Source organism: Notolabrus celidotus, chromosome 12, assembly GCF_009762535.1.
Source record: "Notolabrus celidotus isolate fNotCel1 chromosome 12, fNotCel1.pri, whole genome shotgun sequence".
Taxonomy (NCBI): domain Eukaryota; kingdom Metazoa; phylum Chordata; class Actinopteri; order Labriformes; family Labridae; genus Notolabrus; species Notolabrus celidotus.
In genome coordinates this window covers 13,417,979-13,444,850 of record NC_048283.1, presented here as the reverse complement: position 1 = coordinate 13,444,850, position 26,872 = coordinate 13,417,979, and the positions used below count along the sequence as shown (strand labels likewise).

At 37.6% G+C, this 26,872-nt stretch overlaps 1 protein-coding gene across 1 annotated transcript; it reads left to right on the top strand.

Annotated features, from left to right (window-relative positions):
• Positions 1-753: 753 nt before the first annotated feature.
• On the top strand, positions 754-26,602 carry cd4-1 (CD4-1 molecule). The gene is made up of 13 exons (XM_034697284.1): positions 754-790; positions 15,239-15,330; positions 15,448-15,492; positions 16,204-16,346; positions 20,099-20,169; positions 20,267-20,434; positions 20,524-20,661; positions 21,335-21,577; positions 21,672-22,052; positions 25,018-25,275; positions 25,407-25,507; positions 25,611-25,654; positions 25,833-26,602. The coding sequence occupies exons 5-13, from the start codon at positions 20,112-20,114 to the stop codon at positions 25,861-25,863; spliced, it is 1,422 nt and encodes a 473-aa protein (XP_034553175.1). The 5' UTR covers positions 754-790; positions 15,239-15,330; positions 15,448-15,492; positions 16,204-16,346; positions 20,099-20,111; the 3' UTR covers positions 25,864-26,602.
• The last annotated feature ends 270 nt before the right edge of the window (positions 26,603-26,872 follow it).

The following is a 26,872-nucleotide window of genomic DNA, read 5'->3' as shown; positions in this document are numbered from 1 at the left end:
TTATTTTTCTAATTTTCTCAAAATGTAGAGATCTATCATGTTTTTTGTACCCCATTCATGTTAATCCATTAAGGTCATCATGTCTCATGCAAAGTATCGTTCAAGAATGATAACATTTAACCCTTTAAAACACTATCAAACCTCCTCTTTCATGCTATAATGATGCTTAAAACTGTGCTTACACTGGTTCAGAAGCTCTGTGTTCCCCACAACTGGTGCAGGACTATGTAGCTGTTAACACCAGTGCAGTGTGACAAGTACAGAAACACACAGTAAACACCTGTTTCACACCATAACACAGGATCACAAGTGACATACTTAGATGCACAGATACTAACAATCATTTGTGCATACATAGAAATAAACATACTTATTGACATACGTATTGTAGTGTCTGTTGCATGACACACTTGTGTTTTACAATCTAAGTCTACTCACAGAACTTCTAAACTGGGTCTCTGCGAGTCTCTGTGTGTGTGCGAGACTATGTTAAATAATGTATGCAATCCATTAATGGGATCACAGTGGTGTCTGACTTCCTGTGTGTGTGTGTGTGTGTGTGTGTGTGTGTGTGTGTGTGTGTGTGTGTGTGTGTGTGTGTGTGTGTGTGTGTGTGTGTGTGTGTGTGTGTGTGTGTGTGTGTGTGTGTGTGTGTGTGTGTGAGAGAGAGAGAGTGAGAGATAGAGAGTGAGAGATAGAGATAGAGACAGGGTATGAAAGAGGCACCTGCAGTGCTTACAGCTTACCAAATGTCAGAGAAGTACTCAACGCATCTCTGAAATCATCACATGTGAGTACTTCTAAATATACTGTATGTATTTCAGTTGTTGAAGCTGATTTAAGGGGTGTTCTTATAAAGGGAAGTTACATGTAAGAATAGCGATACGTCTGTCTCCAAGACTACAAATTGCTTCTTAAACTTTTGACAAATCTCCAAGACGCTAACCGAGATCCACTCTCAGAGAAAGCAGCCAAAGGGGCACTGAGGGGCAAGGCTGAAGTACTCACATCTGGTCTTGTCTGAGGCCAGATTTCTAAAACTCTCTGTCTCGTTCAGCATACTGATCTGTCTCTGTCTCGGCCTTGGTCTGGTTGTGTCTTGCTAAAATTCAGATTGTGCTCCGGTAACTGGCACATGTTATGAATATGCTCAGGCTAATATTAAGCTGAAAAAAACATAGATGGATTTAAATGATTTCAGTTTCATCCCTAATGTTATACACAGTTATATGGTATCAGTCTTAAGTAATAGATTGAACTCTAACGGTAGTTTTTGTGTAGTTTTTCTAATGACAACAACCCCAAGTAGGATTTCAAAACCTCACATCAGAAATGCTTAAAATAGAAATGTCTATTTTCAACGTTTCTTGAAGAGAGGGTGCAATAATGTCGGAGACATTTATAAGATTTTGCAATAATTGGTGGTGATGGTGTAATTTACTCAGGTGGAAACAAACTGTTTCTTATGAAACAAAAAATCCAATCCAGCAAACAGTTAGAGGCCAACTTTACTGCTTTCATCTGCTTTTTTAAATAATACATACGTTTTAGAAGCATATGATAAAAACAGTACTTGACACAGTAAATCTCTTCTACAGTATTTGGGGAAATTCCACATAATGCATTAGAAATATTTCTTGTAGTTACTGAATTATTCAGGAGCCCACACAGTAGTAGCTGAATTTTTAAACATTTTTACACAACTCCAGATTCTTCCTTCAGACTAAAGAGATCAGCTCTGATTATTTGTTTTGTTTATGTATTTTTGGGGCAGTAATAGTTAAATATTTCTATGTGTTGAATAAATAAGATCTTAATTATAGCAGATGTGGTCTTACAGGTTCAGTGTCATGGCTATTTTCTGTTTAGTAAACCAGCAGTGGATACATAACTTTATGTAGCCTTAATGTGTGCAATATCATACTTTATCTAATATACATACGTGCTTAGCAGTATTCATACACGTAACTACATTTTTCAATAAGGAACAGGTGCTTTTAACAAATGGGAGTTTTGTACAGTTTTTTTTATTTGAGGTAACATAAATCATTGCCCTGCTTTTACATCACCTTACACTACAGAAAATAAAAAAAGGACCTCTGTCTTTTGCGACAAAGTTCTGTCAAATCTCGCTGTAATGTACTGCAATCAGTTGGTCAGATAATCTGAGATATAACAAGCGATTTAAGGCATTGTGAAATGAACTAACACACACTGCTATCTGATACTGTTACTCACATAGAACCATCATATTACTGACATCATTTTTTTCTGTATAAGACCATAAATAGGCATTATAAAAAAAGAATACCAGATTAAACTCTGTCAGGACCTGGCAAAATGACGATTCAACAATTATTGATTTTCATTTTGTACTCCTGCTGTGTCATACGGTCTCTTGAAGCAAGTGTAAAGAAACTGACTTGAATTGAACCAGATATTATTAGCGCAAATTTGCTTTAGGCTTTTATAACCAAGGTGCAGTATTTGAGTTATTTTACAACATTAGAGGTCACAGGAGAACTCAGTTGAAGTCATCCGTGTAAGTATTCAGTGTTTCAAGTGTAAACACCAATCAGGGTACAAGAAACAGAAAAATGTCTACCGTCTGTTACATTCTGGTGTTAATGTAAACAAAAATCTGTTGGTAGTTAGTTTAATATTTAATTACATCTAAGTTTCCAAAGACTAATGATCAATGTGTGATAAACGAGCAGGACAACTCAAGCAGAACAGCATTTGTGTTTAGTTGGCTCGTTTTGCGTTTGATTTAAATGTCTGACACTCTGTTTTAATTTGGGAATGTTGAGTGTCAAAAATAATATCTGCAACCTGTCATAATGAATCAGTGGTACTCGGTTGCATGTAAAATAAGGACAATTGATCATGTAGTATCAGCACACAACCATTACCTGCAGTGGTGGACAGTAACAGAGCAAATTTACTTGAGTACAGTTTTTCAGTGTCTGTACTTTACTTGAGTATTATTTTTTGGGGGAGCTTAGTACTTTTACTCCACCACATTTCTATCAGTGCTCTAGTTACTCACTACCTTTGCTTTGAAGTCAGCTCACAAATGTCCTTCTCTTTTCTGAAATCTGATCCCTAGGACAGTAAAATGTGTTTGTGTAGTTCTGTTTGTCTCAGTGGTTTAGCCGTCCATGTATATCGTGCGTATCTTCAGCCAGTGTTAGAGGTTTTTGAAATGAAGAATGATACGTATCTTTTGAAATGTTCTCCCTGTTTCCCACTCTGCCCAAACTTACAAACATTCACTGTCCAACCTGAGAAAGCGTGTTGAGCAATGTAACATTTGTTTAATTCCAGATGAACATTTCAAACTAAGTTGTCTGTGCTTGGAGTAACTTAGTTGCTGCTTTTATTCCATGGTATAGTTTTTAGAGATCTCAAGTAATGGTTTCTAGATAAACATAGTGTAACAGAATGTACTTCTATGTAGTCTTGACTGCACTTATGTATTTTGAAAATACAATGTTTAGACATTTTCTAAGAAGTACTTTGAATACTTACTAACTCAAGCAATAATTTGACAGAGCAACTTTCACTTGTATTGGAGTAATATTTGACCTGGAGTATCTATACTTTGACTTAAGTAATGAAGCTGTGTACTTTGTCCACCACTGATTACCTGGTGATGTTATTTCAGATTTGTGTGGCTGTGATCTTCCTGCATGCTGGTCTTTTTGCCTTACCATCAGCTTGTTCTTCAGATGAACAGCTTTAATTTCTTCTGCTGAATGACTTGGTCAAAAGCATGATCTGTGGCTACCTACCTAACCCTAACCCTAACCCACAAACCTTTTCAACACAAACAAAGCTTCCACTCAGGACTCTAATCTCAGTCCTAAATATCCAATACAGTCAAAATTTAGAATATAGTTTAAATAACTTTTGTGAAACTTGTGAAAGTGGGGATCATATTTAGTAAAAACTAAGCACAGTTTTTGGCACCACAAATCACATCAAGTTTATTGATAGACTTCAGAATTAAGTAAAATGTTTAAATTGGCCCCAAAGTGCTTCACCCCTGTGCAAATGTTGTATCCCAAGGATCTATTCGTCCAATTCTCTTTTCTCTGTTTGTGCTACAATAAGATGATATCAGTCAGCATTACAACATTTTATTTCACTGTTTTGTCAATGATACAAAGCTTTATCTGTTCATCAAACTATCTGAAGGCGATAAAGTGGGCACTAAAGAGCTGCATACCTAACGTAAGCGACATCATGTCCCAATACAGTAAAACCCTGGATCTTATCACCGGCCATATGCACATCCAAAATTAATATTATGTTCAGACAACAAGCTTAACTTTAAGCAGAACACACAAACAGTTCAATCATGTTTTTACTGATTTAGCGATCTCTCCTAATTTAGATCAATCTCATCTTTTAGCAATGAATAGAAAATGACAATACATCTGAATTATTGTAATACTGTTCACCTGCTTTAGAGACAGAGATGTATCTAATCTGGATTCTTGATAGAGACCAAACGCTTTTGTCGCATCACCTCAGTTTTTGCCTCTTCGCAGTGGTTTCCCTAATAAGCTTAAAATTGTATGTTTGACAAGGCATTGCATAGAGAAGATTGTTCAAGCTGTTGTTGTCCAATAAGGATGCTCAGATCAGCTGGACAAGGCCTGCTGGCTGTTATAGCTGGAGTCCAGGTTGAAGACACGGCATGTTTGCTCTGAAGTTGTTTTCCAGTTCGTGCTCAGTCTGTTTCACTGTTTCAGCTCCAAAATGTATTATCTCAAGGCGCCGTTTTACAGATTTGCCTTTTCACCTGAATAACAGTCTCACTTGTGTCCGTAAGACAGCTCTGCTGCACGACTCCTTGTTTTTACAACCATTATTCTCTAGTCAGCTGTTTAATCACAGGTTTACAAATTTAGCTTCAATGTTCTTTTCCATTGTCTACAAGTGTTTCACCATGTAAGTGTTTTTAAACATCTTTGAGGCTGTTTCTTTTGTGTTTTGTAATGAAATAATTTTGTGCTCCTCGCTTGAAAAGAGATATTAAAAATGTAATTATTACTATTATTATAAAGACAAAAAACAGTGTATTTTTTCTCCCTCTCAGAGTAATGGGTATCATTCATATTTAGAGGAGTGTATTTTCGGTCTTCTCTGTAGGTGATTACCTTGCTGCATTTTTTTGATTCTGTTATGAAAATATAAAGCCTCTGTTGCACTGGAGGTGTTTTCATACGAGACTCCAGGATTCCCTTTTCATGGCTATTACTCAGTCCTCTTTCTCATTTTCTGTCCCACACAAATCACTGACAAACACTTAGACAAAAGCATTTCAAAGTGAAACTGAAATTTATGAAACAGTGTAACTCCCTCTTGTATTTCCATTATGCTAAATCAGTCTAAAACATTAGAAACCACATGCAGCTCTGAGAATCTGATCAGCTCCTTGAAAACAACAATCTACAGAACAGACAGATTAGTTATTGAATCATGTAACAGTTGTTGAACATTACAGAAACTCCTACAACACACTGTAAATCAGCAGCATTTGTTCAGTGCAAACAAAGAGAATCATTTAGCAGGTGCTCAATGCAAAGAGAGAACATTTAGTAAGCTGTTAACAGTCACCTGAGCTTACACTTCACACAAAACAATCAAAATACACTCTCTTAAGGTAATTCCCCGTCATGTAAACTCCCTTCTTATGGAGTTCTCGCTCCCTGCAGGTGTCCGTTGTCTGTAGTTAGATTCTGAAGTTGAGTCAGTGTTTAGACAGCTGGCTCATTGTGATCACTGCTAATGTGTGGAAAGCTCTGAAGCTTTAAAACTCAACTACTGAAGAAGAGAACGGGTTCACATTGAGCTAAGAGTAAAGTGCATTGAACCAGGAAATGAAAAGGTTTTAACTGCTCACAAGCTGACACTATAAAGTAGTTTGCAGTGGATGAGTGCAGCTGTGTATGTTGGTCACTAAACATCAGTCAGTATGTAACTTGTTGCTTTTTATGTGAAGAGTGATGTATAATGAATGGGTGGTTATGTAAATTCAAATCTTGACAGGGAGTGAAGGAATTGTGTTTAAGTCAAGGGATTCTTCTTCTATCACCACCCGCTCACCACCCATTATCTCACCTATTACCTAAAGATGTAAACTAGGTGACACAAAATGTTGATTTAAAGATGATTTTGTTGATTTAAAAATGACTCATTTGTACAGTTAAAAAGATGACCCCTCCAATTTCCACGTCAATGACGCTACAGATTCATATCATCTCCTTCTGGGATCAATCAACATTAAACCAAATATTTCAATTCACAGTCAGAGGTGGCACGGGCCCATTATGGCCCTGTCACACTTTGATCATTTAGCCAGCGTATGCAGTGTATGGATCGTATGTATGGATACTGCCATAAGTTGTAGGTAAGTTATGCGATTGTTGACACATGTTCACACACGTAGAGCTGTGTGTCTGCGTGTGTGTGAGTGTGAGAAGCCTCGGGGCCCTCACTCAGTGTCAAATAGCAGAGCCTCTGAAACAGAAGCTGAAGCAAGCATGTCGGAGTCTGATGGTGTTCAACGATAAAGCTGCTGTTGTTGAATTCAATGAATTCAACAATGTTGAATACGTTAGATATGTTTTGAAAGTGCAGTCAATAAGGCCAGAGGTTGTGTTCCTGCTGGTTTCACTCCTCTGACACTCTCCATGGCTCATCATGTTCTTACAAAGAGAGGCTGCAGAGTTTTTAATAACTCAAGTTTTTTAATCACCAATGCAAGTGCATCTAATTTCAAAACTAATACATTGTCATTAACGAGCGGCTGCCTTTTTTACAGTTCGTCTGCGTTATTACGCTGCCACGCGCTTTGTACAAGTGGACTATAGTTGGGCACAAGTTATGAATATGCTATGTATATGCCAAAAATTAAAAAATCCTCAGCATATGTCAGCGTTTTAGAGGCATTTTGATACATCGGGAAAACGCTGGCTAAATCTTCAAGGTGTGACAGGGCCATTAGCTCCCTGTGGTGAAAAGTGGTGCACTCCTTCCCACATAGCATAATTGGCCTGATAGGTCTGGGCCAGATCTGGCGTCAAGCCGGCACTTCTGGCCGACTGCTGGCATGGCAAGTGGTATGCCAACCGGATGTGGACCAGGTCTGGCAATGATGGCATTGTATATATGATGGCATGCCACATCTGGCCCGGTTGTGGCTTGGTGTATGTGGCCCAGATCTGTCCATGCCGCATCTGAGCCGATTAAGGTTGAGCTTGGGATTAAGCTGGCCCATGTGTGGGCTGTCTCTTGCAAACTATATCTGGGCCACTTAAGGGCCATTATTCTTTGCAGTATGTTGGCCGAGTCTAAGTGTATTGTGGGCCAGAACCAGGCCAGTACAATTTTGCTATGTTGGTTGCTGCATATTGATTTGACATGACGTTTGTGATTAGGTTGTCCCTGGCATCACTTTTGCTTTTATCAAGGTTTTAATCAAGATTTAATGCTGATAAATACTAGAATATTGCTTTAACTAACGTACCTGACTTTAAATGATATATATGATATACATAGTATGAAGCTAACTTCCTGACTAATATTGGTAAATTACTTTTCTAACATGTCAATGTCCCTTCATGTCGAGAATAAGTAATGGTGATACCATATTAAAAATTACTTTTGAGAAAAAAGTTGATATGCAATACGTGATTTAATAACAAGTTTGTACATTAACAAAAAAAAGTTCCAGGCATGTTGATGACCAATATGATTACAACTCTGCCAGTCGGGTATCAAAGTCTTGCCCGAGGTCCCGAGTAGTTGTTCCGACTTGAGCAGGCGTTCACATAAATTTTCCATCTCAGAAAGTCTTTTTTCCGATGTGTCCAACACCTCATGAATGCAGCATTTTCAAACAAACTACTTTTGCTAAAGTATGCCAACAGAAAGCCTCCCTCCCTCGAGTATAGCATAAAAACACAGACTTGTCTCTAATACGGGCTGCGTTTTTTAAAAAAAAGGAATGTTATTGAAATCACAATATCACTCAGTGAAGTGTTTAAATTACAAAAGCTGCAGTTTTCTGATCAAGCTAAAATTTGTGAAAAACAAACTCCTAACTGTCCTAAAAGTTTAACACAACTATAATGCTGCAAAGACACGTTCGAGTCTGATTCGTGACAGCACAGAGAAAGACTTTAGATTGTGAAAGGGAGCAAAGAACAGCAGCCTAAATTGAATGAAGGAAGTCAGTTATATTATGCACCTTGAACATTGACAAAAGCAGTTAATGCTTCATCATGTCAAAATATGTGATTAACTATTAATTATAGTTCTGTTTGGGAACATAACACGGAACATAAAGCATAATATGAAGCTAAATGTAAAGATACATAGAGCTAAACGTGCAGTAACTCATCCACAGATGAAACATTTATAGATGCTATGAAATTGAAAATTGATTTTTACTTGAAGGGGTTGCAGGGAAGCTTTTTTATGAAGACATGCAGTATTGACGACAGTGAGCTTTGTTTCTTAATCTGTATTTTGTAGCCAATGCCGTGTTCAACAACTCCCACCTTCCATGACCAGCTCCGCCATTCATAGAGATGCAGTGGTAGACAAAGTACACAGCTTCATTACTTAAGTCAAAGTATAGATACTCCAGGTCAAATATTACTCCAATACAAGTGAAAGTTGCTCTGTCAGATTATTACTTGAGTTAAAGTCCTGAAGTACTTGCTTTTAAAAATACTTAAGTATTCAGAGTACTTCTTAAAAAATTTCAAAACGTTGTATTTTCACAAAGCATGAGTGCAGTCAAGACTACATAGGAGTGCATTCTGTTACATTATGTTTATCCAGAAACCATTATTTGAAATCTCTAAAAACTACGCCATGGAATAAAAGCAGCAACTAAGTTACTCCAAGCACAGACAACTTAGTTTGAAATGTTCATCTGGAATACAACAAATGTTACATAGCTCAACGTGCTTTCTCAGGTTGGACAGTGAATGTTTGTATGTTTGGGCAGAGTGGGAAACAGGGAGAACATTTCAAACAATACGTATCGTTCTTCATTTCAAAAACCTCTAACACGGGCTGAAGATATGGCCATGGGTGCTCAGGTGGAGAATTATAGCCATCATTACCACCTCTAAATGAACTGCCTGATCTGAGTGAAATCTGCTCTGTGTTTGCTCCTCGGTCAACCGTAGGATCAGATTTCAGAAAAGAGAAGGAAATTCATGAGCTGACTTCAAAGTAAAAGTAGTGAGTAACTACAGCATTGATAGAAATGTAGTGGAGTCAAAAGTACAGTAATTGTTTTCTGAATGTAGTGGAATAAAAGTAACACGTTTCCCCAAAAAATAAAACTCAAGGAAAGTACAGATACTCAAAAAATTTACTTAAGTACTGTACTCAAGTAAATTTACTTTGTTACTGTCCACCCTTCATAGAGATGTTTACGTCTGTCTGGATGGATCAAATGGCCAAATAGAATATGATTTTTACGGGAATGCAGTCACTTCAACCACAGTGATGTTGCTGTAGGACTGTTTGGCAGTTTTTCCATCTATAACCAACGTCATCAATTCAAATTCAGCAAATCAGCTTAATGTAAATGATATTGTTACAAGAACAGGATGTTTTAACATGCACAAACATGATGCAGTTGTTTACCATAGAAATAATTCCGCTTAGTTTGCATTTCTCGTAAACAACTCATAAACATGACATGACATTTCTAACCTCTTATTAAAGCACTCCTGTTTATCCAAAAAACAGAGCTGACTGGAATATTACACACAAACCAAAAAACTGTTTTTCCATTCTGGTGAAGTGATTATGCTGCAGCTCAAAAACATGACAGTAACACACAGAAATAACTTCAGTGTGTTCGAATGATGTAGGTGAAGGGGAGAGTGGGAGTCATACTTTTTCACAACTCTGGGGTTTCAAAGAAGCTTGAATGAAGTTCCCCTCATTAAAACAAAGTGTTCTCAGTCACTGAGCAGAATGTCAATAGTTTCTGAATCTTCACCTCTTTTCCACTGACATTTGTTTATTTGAGGAACACGAGAACACTCTCAGACACCAACATGTACAGTACAAAGTGTCACCTTGACGTTTCACAGTGACATCCTCTATTGTTGCAGCTACAAACTCTCTTAAATCACACGTTTGTCTGACATAAATTATAAAACTCACAAGAAACAAGTCAAAAATGGGAAATAGATACGGTCTGTCGAGGGAAACCCTCTGTAGGAGAATGGAGGCTGAGGAAACATGTGAATCACTCCATATTCTTGATTGTGGCCCACACTTCTTGTCTTTTTGTCTTTCAGTGATGACTCGATGTGGTCGAACACCTTTCTTAGGTGTGTGACTAATGAGGGAGTCCTCACTTTCAGGTGTTTGCCAACTGAATCACTGCTCAGAAACACACATGTATCCACTGTAAGAGAAAACAAAGTCAAATTTGGATCTACATTTAGCAGTGAATTTTTAGTCATTTGCTTGAAGGTTTAGATTCTGAGGAGAAAACAAAAGATGTCATTGTTGTTTCATTTCGAGCTCAGAGGGAGCGGTAGCAGGTGTGAGCCCTTCATAAAGGCAGCACAGAAGCAGGCAGACTAACCTCAGAGAGACACATGAGACGTGTGTGAGATGTTTGTTTTGTCCTTGTTGTGGTTCGCGTCTCTAAACCACCTCGGCTCAGTGTTTCTGCAGCTCCAGTCCCTCACCTGGAGTTGTCATCAGTTAGCTCGGGACGAGATGGCCCTCGAGCAAGTCAACTTAATATTGCATGAAAAGGATTTTCTATTTTGCTATTATGCCTGAATCCTAATGCTTCAATGTGTTTCAAGAAAGTCAAATGAATCCCGTCTGTACTCCTCCGAGCCACGTTTGGATTTTAGAATTTTTTTCCTCTGTATTTCTGAGGCACTGAGGCCTGCACACAACAAAAGAACCTTAATAATGAAAACTTTTTTCATGCTTTGAGATTTAATTAAGTTCATGTGCTTATCAAATATTGGAGACAACACTTTAATTTTAATTTCCTTTGTGTTTTATAACCTTTTCAGAAATGGTCGATCCACGGGATTGGTTTGAACGTATAAATGTTTCATGAAGGATTTCTTGAAAAGGCATTTAACTCCAGTTCTAGTATTATATGAGAGCAATTCTACAAGGGGTATTGTAACAGTAACAATGTCTAAAGTGGTGTGTATTCCTTCAATTAGAACCACAATAAGCTGAAAGATACAAACTCAGACAGAAGCATGCAAAGGCAGAGAGACACAGGTGTTGTATTGCCGTTACATTGAGTGCAGAAGAGACTCTGCATCGGCTCAACACAAGCAGATGTTTGGCTCCCGCACAGGTGTACATTCACCCAATAGTTGTTACAATAACCCCTTTATAATGCTGCATGTAAACTGTATTTCACATTTGGTGAGAGACAATTTATTTTTTCATTTTGCAGAACACCGTGTGACTGTGTTGCTGTGTACACAACCATAGGCATTGAACACTTTTTGTTCTCGGTTAAAGAGAGTAGTTCCAAGTGCGGATTTAGCCTAATGGTTAAATTATGCGCCCATATAGCGGGTGGCCTGGTTCAATTCTCCCTTCCCACATTTCATTCCCCCACTCTATCCCAGTTTTCTGATCTATCCTCTGTCTTCTCCTCTCTAAAAAAAGGTGAAAAAGCCCAAAAATAAAACTTTAACCAAAAAAGAGAGTAGTTTAACAAAGCTGATTGTGATTATAACACTTATCAATGTGAAAACATCAGTGGTGGACAGTAACAAAGCAAATTTATTTGAGTACAGTAGTTAGGTACATTTTTTGAGTATCTGTACTTTACTTGAGTATTATTTTTTTGTGGATACTTAATACTTTTACTCCACTACATTTCTATCAATGCTCTAGTTACTCTACTACTTTTGCAGCTCATGAATTTCCTTCTCTTTTCTGAAATCTGATCCCTAAGACAGTGAAATGTGTTTGTGTAGTTCTGTTTGTCTCAGTGGTTTTAGTCATACCTGTATATCGTGCGTCTCCACGGTTGACCGTGTAGCAAACACAGAGCGGATTTCACTCAGATCAGGCAGTTCATTTAGAGGTGGTAATGATGGCTATAATTCACCACCTGAGCACCCATGGCCATATCTTCAGCCCGTGTTAGAGGTTTTTGAAATGAAGAATGATACGTATCGTTTGAAATGTTCTCCCTGTTTCCCACTCTGCTCAAACATGCAAACATTCACTGTCCAACCTGAGAAAGTGTGTTGAGCTACGTAACATTTGTTTCATTCCAGATAAACATTTCAAACTAAGTTGTCTGTGCTTGGAGTTACTTAGTTGCTGCTTTTATTCCATGGTGTAGTTTATAGAGATTTCAAGTAATGGTTTCTAGATAAACACAATGTAACAGAATGTACTGCACTCATGCTTTGTGAAAATACAATGTTTTAAGAAGTACTTAATATTTTAGTATTTTTAAAAGCAAGTACTTCAGTACTTTAACTCAAGTAATAATCTGACAGAGCAACTTTCACTTGTATTGGAGTAATATTTGACCAGGAGGATCTATACTTTGACTTCAGTAATGAAGCTGTGCACTTTGTCAACATACACATGCATAGACGTCTTACAGCAGTAAGGTGCAAGGTGAAAGGTCATTAAGAAGAGAGTCATGTTTAATTGATTATACAAATTGAAAAATGTCACATCACAGTCAAGCTTTTTGCCTCTACTCTGAGTTCTGTGTTTAAGAAAAGGCAACAAAAGCGATTTAGTTAATTACAGGCAAATATCTTGATCCTGAATTAAAATTTGATGTCAAGTCACTACTGGCTTTTCTTGGGATTTTGTCATATCTTAACACGCCCCGTGATGTGTAGATGTAGAAGGAAGCCTCATGACACTGGCTTGCTTGGATAGTAATTAGACTATCAGACAACATTGCGACTGCTGGGAGGACGACCAGGCCAGATGAAATCGCCCGCCTCTGTCTCCACGTTCTGACTTGAATACCATGAAGGTGCCCTCAAAAAAGAATGAGGGTGTCCTCAAAACACACACACATATGGACTCTTCAACCCAAGTTTAACATTAGCTGTTATTTGACTCCATTTCTGAAAACCTTGTTTTGAACATGTCAAAGACGTCAATTGTCACTGTCAGTCACATTAATTAGCAAGGTGATCTCCTTATAGACCTTCCCGAATTCTTCTGAAGTCATTCTACAATAACACATTCTTGTGTGCCATGAGTTAAACATGAGATACTTCAAATCAAATTATTAGAATTAGATATATTCTGTTGTCATGATCAATATTGTATTACAAAATGTCCTGTTTTGGTGGTTAACTTACAATTTTTTGTCAGTGTTGTCAGTTTCTCATTTAACTGATATGTTCAGCGTCAAACAATTTCAATCAATCAATCAATCTTTATTTGTATAGCGCCAAATCACAACAAACGTTATCTCAAGACGCTTTTACAAACATAGGAGGTCTAGACCACTCTATGTCAAATTATGAACAGAGACCCAACTTCAAGACAGGGTAAGACTCAGTCTGACCCCACCTGAATCCATCCAGAGCATTGCACATGGCAGTATTTAGCTAGTTACAGTGGCGAGGAAAAACTTCCTTTTAACAGGCAGAAACCTCAGGCAGAACCAGACTCATGTTAGACAGCCATCATGCCTCGACTGAGTTGGGTCTTGAAAGAGGGATAGAGGGTATGTTAAAAACAAAAAAACCCTCAAGACAGTCTTGAAACAGAAGTCATCACCATTCTGCCCGTCTTCCAGCCTCTCTCCTGAAACAGAGTCGAGAGGCTGCTCGACAGCAGTGCGGGGAGGAGGAGGGAGAATTTGTTGCTTCATCTAAAACATTTCAGCAAATTGTTCATTATTTCAGTCAGCATTTGATTCTCTGAAAATGTTTTTACTGCTGTATTTCAGTTGCATGTAAATAAGATAAGAGAAATGATTTTTTATTGTCATGGTATAAAAACACACAACAAAACTTAGCTGCACTCAAGAACCGGGCTCAAATTAAAGAATATATAGATAATACATAAATACTCATTCTCCACAAACACACAACCATTCCACTATACACTCATCACAAACATACACAGTCAAAAAGGATATCAAAAAGAGTCCATACTGATTGATTATTATTAATGCTGTCTTATGTTTAGAGGATATGCTTTAAGCTCAGAGTTCAGTGTGGTAATGGCTATAAGAAACATGAGAAAATAGAAAACGGGCAGTTAATCATGCTCAGCTCTTCAATGATCACTAAACATACATGTATCATTCTGAAGAGTAGAAAAAATAATTAGATCACAACCAAACAGAATCTCCGCTTTTTTCAAACTGGTGCCGATGAGACTCGCTCATCTCCATTTATTTTGTTGTGAACTTTAGACTTTAGGAGTGCATGTGCAGGGCTCTGAGCATCCCCACAACAGTGAGCCAGTTTGCTTGCATAATTTAGTTTTTCTGTTCATTTTATTGTTGGTGACTCAATTACGTTAAGAGAGTTAAAGTCCTAAGAGAAGCTGAATCGGTCGGTGCAGCTGAAAACAGGAGTCACTCTTGGGACTAGAAGGTGATCCGATAGGATGGTTGTATCTTAAGAGTTCAAGTCCACAGTCATCATTGTTTAATCATATTAAACTAAAATGATCACACTTCTCCAAACTGATTTTCTCAGTGAGACAATTCCGTATCCCCTCTTGGCTTCAGCACTTACCATGCCTCTGTTTTAGATAATGTCACATTTAAATTTGCATTTAAGTCTCCTTTTATGAAAATCGGTCCAGCAGTTCATGGTTTTTATTCTAAAACACTTATAAATAAATCAGTGCAATTATAAGAGCAGGGGAAAAATCAACCCAGTGATTACAGTAAATTAGGCCGTGAGTCGCCTGTGTGCTATTTGGGACGAGCCAAAGATAGATAATGAGTCCAAAGAGACCCCTCTCAAATTTTGATATTTCTGTTATCAGGCAGCAGCTCAAATTACAAATTTAGTCAATTAAGATCAGATGTTTGCTGGTTTTTCAGTTGGATGGACTGAAATAAGGATCATCATAAGTGCTTTAGAATTAAATTGGGCATCTTAATATCAGTTAAACAGATTGTTTCTATTCAATGTAACAATACATAATCAACCTTTTTCTCTTTTGTCTTTTTTCTCTCTTCAACCAGACACTAAGATCTAAAAGAAAAACAAACATACGGATGACTTCCTGCCCTCTTTCTCTGCAACAACCAATTAAAGGTCACTATTCAGAGTCAAGGTTAGATCTGTGACTGTCTGCTTCATTAACAGACCAATCATCTGCGAGGGAGGTGCAACCGCTCTTTAAAAGGACGCTTTGTTTGATAAATATTCTGCATTTCCCCCCTGACTCCAGATCGCTGAACACAGAAACACACTCAGCTCTCAGCACCAGTAGTAAGTACGCCAACTTTTTTTTTTTCAAAATATAAAACGCCATCTTTTGTGTACATGTCATGTGTAAAGTGAAGTTGTTTTTCTTAAGCAATATTCATTTTTCATCATGAACCCTTTGTTACCTTTGCGGGTCAACTTGTGTCCGAGTTTATTTGTTACAAATCTGATGACAGCTGTAACAAAATGTATTCATCAAAACACGTACTAAACCTTTAAATTAAATTTAAAGACATACTGGAAAATTCATCATGATACATTTCAGCACACTTCCTGTTTACATCTTTCAATTCATGTTTGATTATATTGAAGAAATCAAAACTTGATAAGCTCTGGGCAGGTCACCCATAATAAATGATCTACTGCTATACGCACATGCAAACACACACATTTATAGTTTTAAAGAAATATATGTTAATTCATACAGAAATTATACAAGTGCTTATATTAATGCAACATAAAGTACGGTTTTGTTTATTCATGCCTCATTAATTTTTTCTCTGAAATAAGTATTAGGGATATTAAACAAATGATGCAATTTCTTTAATTCAGAGTTTTCTTTAAAGAGGTTTATATGTGTGTATTTGTACAAATTGAACCTTAAAACTTGGTGGAATTCAGCCCCAAACCATTTTAATTGGTACAGTTAGCAACTCTTCAGTAAAATAAATTAACTCTTATCACGTCTGCCCTGTGTTTCCTTTTTTCTCTTTTTCAGCTCGCTCTTCTCCCCACCTTCACATCCTCACTGAGTCTGACCCTCACCCCCTCTCCAACCCTCCCCTCCACTTCGGCTTGTTTTTGAAGCTCCGTCCTGACTACAGATACGATCGTCTGGGTTTCTGGGTAACAGCTCCACAGGTGTGCTTACTTTGAAAATCTGTTTACCATCAATTTCACTTCTATTTCCCCCGTCACCTATTTCATTTTCATCACTGATCTCAGAAGAGTAATAAAACATGCAACATTATTTTCTTTGAGGCAAACCTCAAATAGCATGAGGTCTTTAATATCAAGCATGTTGACTGCGGTAAATGCATCAGAAACAAACACTCTGTTAGAAGAGACACACAGCGTCCTATTTTTTTATTTTCTATGTTGATGACTGAGTCCATGTTCTCCTGGTGCAGAAAGGACGAGTGAAACAAACCAGTATTTTTACTTATCAATTCATTTTTGAAGATTTTTTCATTTTATGGTTGGCAATAAGGGGTGATGACAAATTCCATTTAACAAAGGTCTCATCTAGACGCTGACACGGGTACATAATGTTGACGATGGTAAACATCTTGACCTTAAGTGCCACCCTGGGTCATTCTGTAATAATGTTATACCACAAAAATATTACACAAGATTAATACAACACTTAATGCAGATGCTTGTTTTGAAGTATGGTCGTAATAGGTTAGTAGGGGGAAAAACACCTATTGAATTAAATTAACTGAATTAAGTATCTAACTAGAACTATTATCATAGATATAGATAGATATATACTTTATTGACTTCATATTTACTATCCTATTTTATTAGACCAATTTTCGTTTGCAGATTTATCTTAAGTGACGTCCTGTTACTGAATTCAAGGCCAGTACAATCTGTTAGACTATGAAGACCCGGGAGTCAACACCCATCTAGTCATTCTTCTATTTATGCAGTAGCATTATTTAAAAAAAAAAAATGCTATATTATATACAGTTGTGCTCATAAGTTTACATTCCCTGGCAGAATTTATGATTTTTTGGGCAATTTTTCAGAGAATATGAATGATAAGAGAAAAAAATATATATTTCACTCCCGGTTAGTGGTTGGGTGAAGCAAATTTTTATCAAACAACTGTGTTTACTCTTTTTATATCATAATGACAACAGAAACTACCCAAGAAACCACAAATTCTGCCAGGGTATGTAAACTTATGAGCACAACTGTTTATAAATACTAATAAAAACTGCTGTCATGTGCATTGCTTTTGATCTTTCTGTTTTTAATCAAATTTGATATAAGCATTGACAATTCAATTTTGCACCTCAATTTGCCATAGATGGTAGGAAACGATCTTGTAAAACTCGATCAAATTGAGCTTATATTGAATAACTGCTACTATGCTTTAGATCTTTTAATTCAAAAGCACATAGGATAACATAAATCTTTTCTCCAAAGGGGTAAAATGAATATAAAAGCAACAATAAAAGTCTTTGAAAGATTTTTTGTGCTCTATCATGAGAAACTGCATACATTATAGAGAAAAAAGGTGAAGGGGGAGAACAGAGAAGAAGATAAGGGAGTGAGAGAGGGAGATAGAAGAGAGAAACATCTACCTTAAACCACAGTCTAGGTGTGCTCCTGGGGCTGTGGTCTCTTTTCTACTCTCTTTTCAAGCAAGAGAGATCCGTCTTTCGTGGAACAGGGGAGGAAGAGAGGGGGTGTGAGAGGTAGAGGGGGGAGGCTTGGGATAAGAATCTGCACCTTGACTAAATCAAGGCCCACCACAATGCAGCGTACGCTTTACGTCTCTCTCCAACATTTGTCTGTTTCTTCTCTTCTAAACCCACCACATGCCGCCTACTCTCAACTCTTTAAACGCTTTGTCTTTTATCTCCTTAAATCTCTCCAAATCTGGGACCACCTCAAACCCCTTTCTACTTCCTGCCGAATGATTTCTTTTAGCTGCAAAATTCTGATACAAAACTACATGCCGCCACTTTAATATTTTTAGAATACCCATGTTCAAAATCATTCAATGTGTGTTCAGGTTCTACGCTGCAGTGAGTGTAGTTGGATAACTGTAGACTGATCATTCTTGGTACATGATGTTAAAAAATAAATCTATCATATCTGACTTTAGTACAATATCATTACAGAGTAGGGTCTCAGAAGAATTTCATTTTGTTGTTTCAATATCTCTTTAAATACGTCAATAAAAAAAAACGATAAGTGTCCCAAAAACTTGAATACAATGGGTGGATTTTGAAAAAGCATATTACAGTTTACAAGATCTTTCCTCATGTAAAAAAATGTTGATCAATCTGACATTGGACTCTCTTAAAATCTATCCTTAATTGTCGAGAAAGACATACTACAAGTAACATAAGAGGCTACTGAAACACCAAAGCACAGACCTGTTGTAAATAAAGTCTTTTATGGCTTCAGAAAAGTGATTACGGTGTCCCACAGAGCTCAATACTCGGCCCATTTATTTTACCAATGTCTATGATCTCGTTTACAAAAGAGTATTAGGGGCAAGTTACAGAAGAGATACAGAGAGATATTTTGAGAATAGAGTTGTAAATGTATGAGAATAACGTCATAAAATTAGGACAGAAAAAAAAAAAAATTTAAGGCTATGGTTAGTGTATATGTTATTCTAAAGGGAGAGCTCGTCAAGCAGCCAGCCGCCTACACTTAAATGAGGAAAGTGGAGCATCTTGTAAAGTTATTCTTTAGTTAGAGGTTATATAGATAACTGAGTGCTCAATCTTTTAGTACATCAGCACCCAATGTCATGAGTGTATTCTGAAAAAGCGCAGGCTAATATGCAGCTTATGCAAGCTTATGTAACTGTTGTTTGTCCTCAGTTGTTGAGACTAACTTTTTATTTCATATATAGATTAACAATAACCTGTAATTACAACTTTAATGATGTAAATTTACTATTTTATTCTTGTAAGATTATGACTTTATTTGCATCAGTTTACAGCTTTATTTCCGTACACTGTTTTTGAAGTGGTGGCACCAACATTGTGGAACGCTCTTCCTGTAAATATTCGTTCAGCTGTCTCTGATGTCACTTTTAAAAAACTCTTGAAGACACATCTATTTAAACAGGCCTTTGACTCACCTTGTACAGACTAATGTTTTAATTATGCTATTGTCTGTTTCTTTTACTGTTCTATGATTTTGTTTTTAAATTGAATATTTTTCCTGTGATGCACTTTGTGATATTATTCTATGAAAGGTGCTATACTAAATTAAATCTACTTACTTACTTACTTACTTACTTACTTACATTTACAACTATTTTTCTCTTACAACTTTATTCTTGTAATAGATATATTCATTTTCTCAAGAAAGATACAGAAAAAGTTGGATGTATTGTGTTCCAATGCAAAAACAAGGAAACATGCCTTGGTAATGTTTTTTCCCGACTGTTGCGACATCCTTTTGACTGAACTGCCAGATCTGTCAATACACTTCAACTTGTATGAATAACTGAGAAGCTGGAATAGAGCAACTCAAACACATTATTTCCACAACTATGCTGGGCCAGTATATTTTTCAAGAGTTAGTGCTAATATTTTCGTCTTTACTTTTTTATTAGATTAGATTATTATTTTTTACGATAACCGGTGGGACTTTCAGCCTTAATTAGATAGTACAGCTTTAGAGAGAGAGAGAGGATGGAAGGGGGAATGACATACACCAAATCTTGCCATGACAGGGAATCAATCCTACAACCAGCACTCTCTACAAAGGGCGCCTGCTCCATCAATTGATCTTACCTAGCACCCCACTTGTATTATATTCTATGATTAGCTGCATTGAACGTGTAACTTGAGTTTCTCAATGAAATACAGAAAACACTAAAATATGTTTTTATTATCATAACTGTTTTTCAGGTGTGTGGTTAAGATGTTGAACTTAATTCAATCAATCCTCCTTCTCACGGCTGTGCTCGAGTCACTTAAAGGTAAGCTGCTCTAGTTACACATGCTTGATATTTTCCATTTGGCGCAGGGCAGTTTGGTTTTGTGCACCTGCTCATAACATCTTCCTCACGCTCTTAGGAGAAGAAGAGGTGGTCTATGCTCAGGTGCAAGACACAGTCATCCTTAAGCCTCCAATGATGTATGATTCAACAGAACATTATCTGTACTGGCATTTCGGTGACACAACTAGCCCTCGTCTTGCCTGGCGCAATCACTTTGGCGGAAGTGGAACGGTTGCTAAATCAGGTGATAAAACAGTTCTGAATTTTACATTAATCTAAAGTATACATATCACCTCAGGTACTTTCATACTAACTGCTGTTTCTCGCCTGCAGATACACGCTGGGGAAACATATCTCTGTCTGGAGGCTCGCTGATGATCAAAAATATTCGTCAAGAACACTTTGGAACTTTTGTCTGTACACTTGGTCAAGGAAAACCCACAGTCACATACAAACTACTGAAACTCACAAGTAAGAATAAAAAACATATTCATACATATATAGTTAACTTATGTCACCTTTAACCCGGTACATTTTATTCAAATGAAGTAGGATTTAAATGTTTATCTTTATTTAAAGATCCTGTGAGGAGTTTCTAGCTGATAATGAAAGAGTGAAATTTAATACTGATGCTTCTATATGAGCTAAAAAAAAAAAGGAAAGCAGACCATAAAAGAAAGGATCCGTTATTTCTATCTATTTAACTCACATGCTTTTCACCATATGGTAGCTGTAAGATGAGGACATTGACAGCATGATGCAAGAAATGTCCTTTGTTTTTATTTGAAACTGCATTTTTGTCAGAAATCTCTGCTTACACATGTACAGGAGAAGGTCAGCAAAGAGATAAGTCCTCCCATTTTGTCCTGGAGAGTTGCCAAAATTGACTCTGCCTGAAAATTCCTCACAGGAGCTTTAACTTTTCCAGCTCCATGATCATTTTGCTTTTCAAGACTGAGTGGTAAAACTGATGAAACAAGTCATTCAAGATAACAAACAAGATTACACAGCTGCCATGTTGGGACATTTTTAAAAAAACTCAAACTGTTTAGTTATCTACAAAATAAAGGAAAATAAGCTAAGCTGTCAATAATTTGCATAATTTATTTTCCATTTACTTTACCCCACTCTGTTTCTGTTCCAGTCACAAAGAGCCCAGCCTCTCCTTTTGTGCCAGGGGAACTTCTGAGTCTGCATTGCAGCGCCGAAACTCCTCAGGATTACAAGAAACCAGAGATACACTGGCTGAATCCTCAAGGGGAGAAGAAGGAAACCAACCAAGGGGGGCTCAATGTGAAGGTCACAGGCCAAGACGATGGCCAGTGGACCTGCGTTGTAACAAACAATGAAAGGGAAAGCAAAGCCAAAATCTCTGTCACAGTTGTGGGTGAGTTACTGTGCTTGCTAAATACAATTGTTTTGTGTAAGTCCATCCTTGTCCTAGGATATGTCTCTATAATAATCTTTCTTTTCCTATTTAGATCTCTCAGCTCCTTTACATCCTCAGTATACATCTGAATCCTCGCCTCTGAATGTCCCCTGTTCATTTCCCTCTCACATCTCCTGGGATCAAATCAAAGCTGTGGGCATCCAGGAAGTTAGCTGGCACTTCCAATCTAAACTAGGGTCAAATGTAATTTCCAACGACCCACAGAGGCTCTGCGATCTCACTCTGGGTGATCCGTCGAAATGGAAGAAAGTCCAGGACAGAGATCTGACTCCTATATTCCACTCTAAAAGAAGACTACTGGCTTTGACCAGAACGCTTGGAAGAGAAGAAGACAGAGGGGATTATGTTTGCTCCATGAAAGCCAGGAATGGCGTGACTCTGAACAGGATCGTACACGTAAAGGTGCTGCAAAGTAAGTGAAGGCAAATCACAAAGCTTTGTATTAGACTCACATGAAATCTTCTTTGCTTTTGTTTCTTCTGTTTTCCATGTCCGGTTTCTTGTTCCGCCTTCATTGTCATTCACAGCAAGCGGTAGACACTTGTTTCTTTGCCACCTCTCTGCTTCACTTTTCATCTCTCTCCTGCAGAGATTATGTGGAAGTGTCCCTAGTGTGACATGTGTCTAATTCAGCAGCTAATACACTTGTCTAGCTCCACTTGTTTTAATAGAAAATAACAAGCTTTCCCCTCCTGCCAGGAGAGTCTGATAACACGATGAATTTTAATTGGACTGTGTAACACTGCAAAATCTCATTTTACTCCGAACTATTATTTAAGCAGGAACATTGACAGAAACCATTGTGATGGATTTATTTAAGGCACAGGTGTATCCACAGGATCCCCGGTCCTTTGGCCAGCCTTTGATCCCTTGAGTTTGACCAAGTCCCACCGGTCTCCTGCTGCATTTATGAATGTCATTTTACTGTTGACCTTCTTGAATTATCAGGAGGTGAAATAGACATATAAGTCTTTTCAAGAGTATTTGTTCATTGACCATGACAGAAGTGGGTCCAGACTTATTTGAATTGGTTGGCCCAATGAGGCATTGACCTTTGCAGGGGTTGCATGATGCATGTGTAGCATTATTTACTTTTTTTATCAAATAATATTTACTTTAACTACTTACATTAAGTAAGTGCCGTGGCACACTAGTGTGCCATGACAGATCGTCAGGTGTGCCGTGGGACATTATCAAATTTCACCTAATTATTTACAAAAAGTATTATTCATATACTGCAAATAATTTGCCATGTAGTGCGTCTGTGCCTGCAGTGTAGTGACTTGGACAGTAATTGAATACTCGTCCATGTACTGACCTGCGCTACCCACCCACTGGGTGGCAATAAAGCGCACTAATGACCTTGTTAATTTAAGACAACAGAATTAATGATCTGCGTGAAAGGTGTATGTGAAAAGATGTAGGCTTACAACAGCGATGGATAAATATTCAAAAAGGAAAAATGAAAACTCCAAACTGAGCACTGGATAAATTCTAACCTGGATGTAGAGTGTAATATGGGTGGAGGAAAAGGCAACTTTTATGAGAAGAACTACAACGGGGTCTGCGATTGCTCTCAAAGCTGGCTACTTAGTAGCTGAACTCATAGCCAAATCAAAAAGTCACACACTGTGGCAGAGACATTAATACTACCAGCAAAAGCCATTGTAAATAAGAGGCTTCGCCCCGACACAGTTAAAGAAGTAGCCAAAGTCCCTCTCTCAGAAAAATAGATTTGTTAATTCAGAGACTACACGTGTCATTTTGTAACACTTTTGGTTGGTGGTGTGACTCAGGATTTTTTTAATGTATGAAATGTGCCTTGGCTCAAAAAAGTTTGAAAAACACTGCATTAAAGTATCATACAGATGTGATATTCTGGTGTACATTTTTAAATTTAAACACACCAGAGTGTCAGCATTTTGATCTTACCTTAATTCTTTAAGGACTCAAAAAGGTGGGGGAGGTCAAAAGTAACAATTTAAAGTCCCAACAAAAAGACATACTTTGCATTGGATGCTATGAAAGCTGCAATGTGTTGCAACACAATCCTCATAGTTGATGTCAACATAAGTCCTGAATCTGAGAGCACAACAATCAAAGTTTAGGATTTTAGGATGGCACTGGGGGTGGCCAGTCAGAATTCAACAGCCACCCTTGGCCATCCTAAAATCCTTACCACAACACACCCCTGGATCAGCTCACACTGCTAAGCCACTCAAGATTGGTTTGTTTAATCATGTTAGAGAATGCTGGGTGAAATTAATGTGCAATAATCACTGAGAACTGTTTGATATTTATGACTGCATTTGTAGTCAGTTTATTGATGGTCGGGAAAAGATGTAAGGCAACGAAAACAAACTGTTTGAACTTAGTAGTTAAGAACTGGATGCTGCAGATTAATGCGAGAGAAGAAATAGAAAATTACACTTAATATAATAGATATTTTTTATGATTTAAATTGCAAAAATTGCAAAGGCAAAATAATTGTAATACTAAACTATTGTCAATCAATATGAAAATAATTCACTTCTAGGTTAACGACCCTACTTAGGACCCTTTGTGAATACCTGGACACACCCATGACTGTTAGAGGATTATATTTTCTAGCTCTTCCCCAGAAGAGGTGAAACTTCTTCTCAAATTTCTACCAGTCCAGTTGCCTTACAGATCAAGCTTTGAAGTAATTCAGTTTATTCATCTATGAATTGTTTCGTCCATAAGGTGTTTAAAAATAGAGAGGAAGGCTGATCATAGTTTTTATTGACCCAACACCAACAACACCGACACGCCAAGATATTAAGTTTATTTATTGTTGGAGCTTTTTGCCTTGCTTGGACTCAACAGCTGAAGAGAGACATGAGATGTGGGGAGAACAGAGTGGGGTAGACATGCATCAAAGGGCCGAGGCATGGACTCAAAGAAGCCAGTGAATAGAGGACAATAGCCTTTACCAACTGGGCTACTGGCATCCCCAAGATATTCCCTTTATTCAAACAGACATCCAAGGAGACCAGCAAGTATTGACATTTGGGTTGCAGCCAGAGAGAGCTGTGATTATTAAGATAAAATTAAAGTCTGCTATAAAAGGCTAATGCAGTTTATGTTCATCTTATTTTGTTTTTATTGCTTTGTGCATTGTGTATCATTTTTGTCCCACTCTATTTGAAAAATTCATTTTTAATTTTGTGGGTTTGGTTGGCACATGAAGGCAACAGAAGCCAAAGGCTCAGTTGGATTGGGATGGTGGAAAGAAAAACAATACTTCCCCAGCCTGTCCAAATGGCAGTTTTCCTCATGTATTTCATGCTTATTTGATATTTTATTTCTTAATTTCCTCCTTCTTTGTTCTTACTGCTCCTTCACTCTCTCTCCAGTCACTTCCGCACCAGGAACGGAGTTAATCTCTGGCCAGCAGGTGAACCTGACGTGCAGCCTTGGTGAACCACTGCCCTCTGGCCTGAGACTGAAGTGGGTGCCACCTGAACAATCATCCCTGACATCTCTGACACCTGACCACCAGCCCGCCCATCTCACCATCCCACAAGTGGGGGAAGGATATGGAGGGAGGTGGAGGTGTGAGCTGTGGCAGAACGATACGATGCTGATGTCTGCTGTGATAACATTGAAGATTGGTGAGTGCAGGAAGTGAGAGCGGAGCAGGAAATAAGACAGGGACATGACCTTGTGGCAGCGATGTTTGTTAGAACAGAGAGTGTCACATTTCTTTACTGTGTTTGTTGACTGACTGTTCCTCTTTATGCAGAGCCTAAGCTGAGTGTGTGGATGCTGGTGATCATTTGTAGTGTCCCAGTCATTATCATCTTCCTCCTCATCTTCATTGTCATCATCTACAAACGCAGACAAGTACAGAAAATCCCTCCCTATTCCTTCCTCCTCAAATACACTGTATGATTAGTGTAATACTAAAGTTTGCTCTCTTTCTTTGTCGTTCTGTGGCGAACAATAGCGGAAGACGACTCACCTCAGACATCGACTCTGTAAATGCAAAAAGTAAGTAGCAACCATTCCTGGACTCAAACACTCATCAGCTCTGAGCACTTAAACTCATTATCTGTTTTACAAAGATATAAACTTTAATATTAATAAAATATATATTTTGCCTTTTCCTTCTTGCATTTCTGAGTATGTCCAACTGTAAAAGAAAACCTGTGTTTTTTTTCTGTCTCAGCCCGAAGCCCAAAGGATTCTACAGAACATAAATCTCCCACTAAGACATTTTGAACAGGACATCGCAGGCAATTGAATTTCTGTCCAGAGAAGATGGATTTTTCTGTCACATCCACTAAACGGTGAACCTCTGTTAGGTGTGTTAGACCAGGGTCAGAAAGTTTACTTATTGTGGAAATGTCAGGTATGAAATATGTTTTACAGGTTTAGATATCAGGAATGTTTTTATATTTGTGATGTAACATGTGATCTATTTTTTGAAGATTTTTCTATTCCACAGCATTGCAAAATGAAACTCTTGTTCTTTATAAATACTGGTCTTACATTTTTATTTGTAATTACATACTTTTTATATTTTTATGTACTGATACATTTAATCAAATGTCATTTTTTATACTATGTTATCTTATGTTATGATGTTATTTGTACAGCACTGCATTTTAAAGCTTGGTTAAAGCCTTTATAAATACCCAGAGACTGAATTTTTTGAATAAAATACTGTTTAACTTATACACAAATACATAACTTTACAGCTTAATTTTAAAACAGGACATGTTTTCCAGTTGAATATTATTCTTTTATCTAAACAGACTGTAGGAAAACGTTTCTTAAGTTTCAAATGAAGACTGTTTTCTTTCCATTTGTGGGACTTGGCTGTGTATAGATATGCTTCTTTTAAAGTGCAACTCACACATTGGAGACCCCAGTGAATCAATATGTAAAAATGATTTTAGAGTTTGTATTCAATTAAATGTAGGAATTATTACAATAGCTTCTGTTGGTCTTTTTTTGCAAAGTTTATTTCACTTTTGCCTGAAAGAGACAGACAGACAGAGATACAGAGTGATGATGGTGCCCTAATACTTTATTTTATAGGGGTGTGTGTGTGTGTGTGTGTGTGTGTGTGTGTGTGTGTGTGTGTGTGTGTGTGTGTGTGTGTGTGTGTGTGTGTGTGTGTTTGTGTGTGTGTGTGTGTGTGTGTGTAAATTCAACCCATATTTTCAGGCTCCTACCGCTATACATTGCGCAGAGACAGTGGGA

Coding starts and splice junctions, on each gene's coding strand:
- cd4-1 (XM_034697284.1), top strand. CDS start 20,112: ATGTTGAACTTAATTCAATCAATCCTCCTTCTCACGGCTGTGCTCGAG. Junction 22,053..25,017: donor ACACGTAAAGGTGCTGCAAA/GTAAGTGAAGGC, acceptor CTCTCTCTCCAG/TCACTTCCGCACCAGGAACG. Junction 25,655..25,832: donor CGACTCTGTAAATGCAAAAA/GTAAGTAGCAAC, acceptor TTTCTGTCTCAG/CCCGAAGCCCAAAGGATTCT.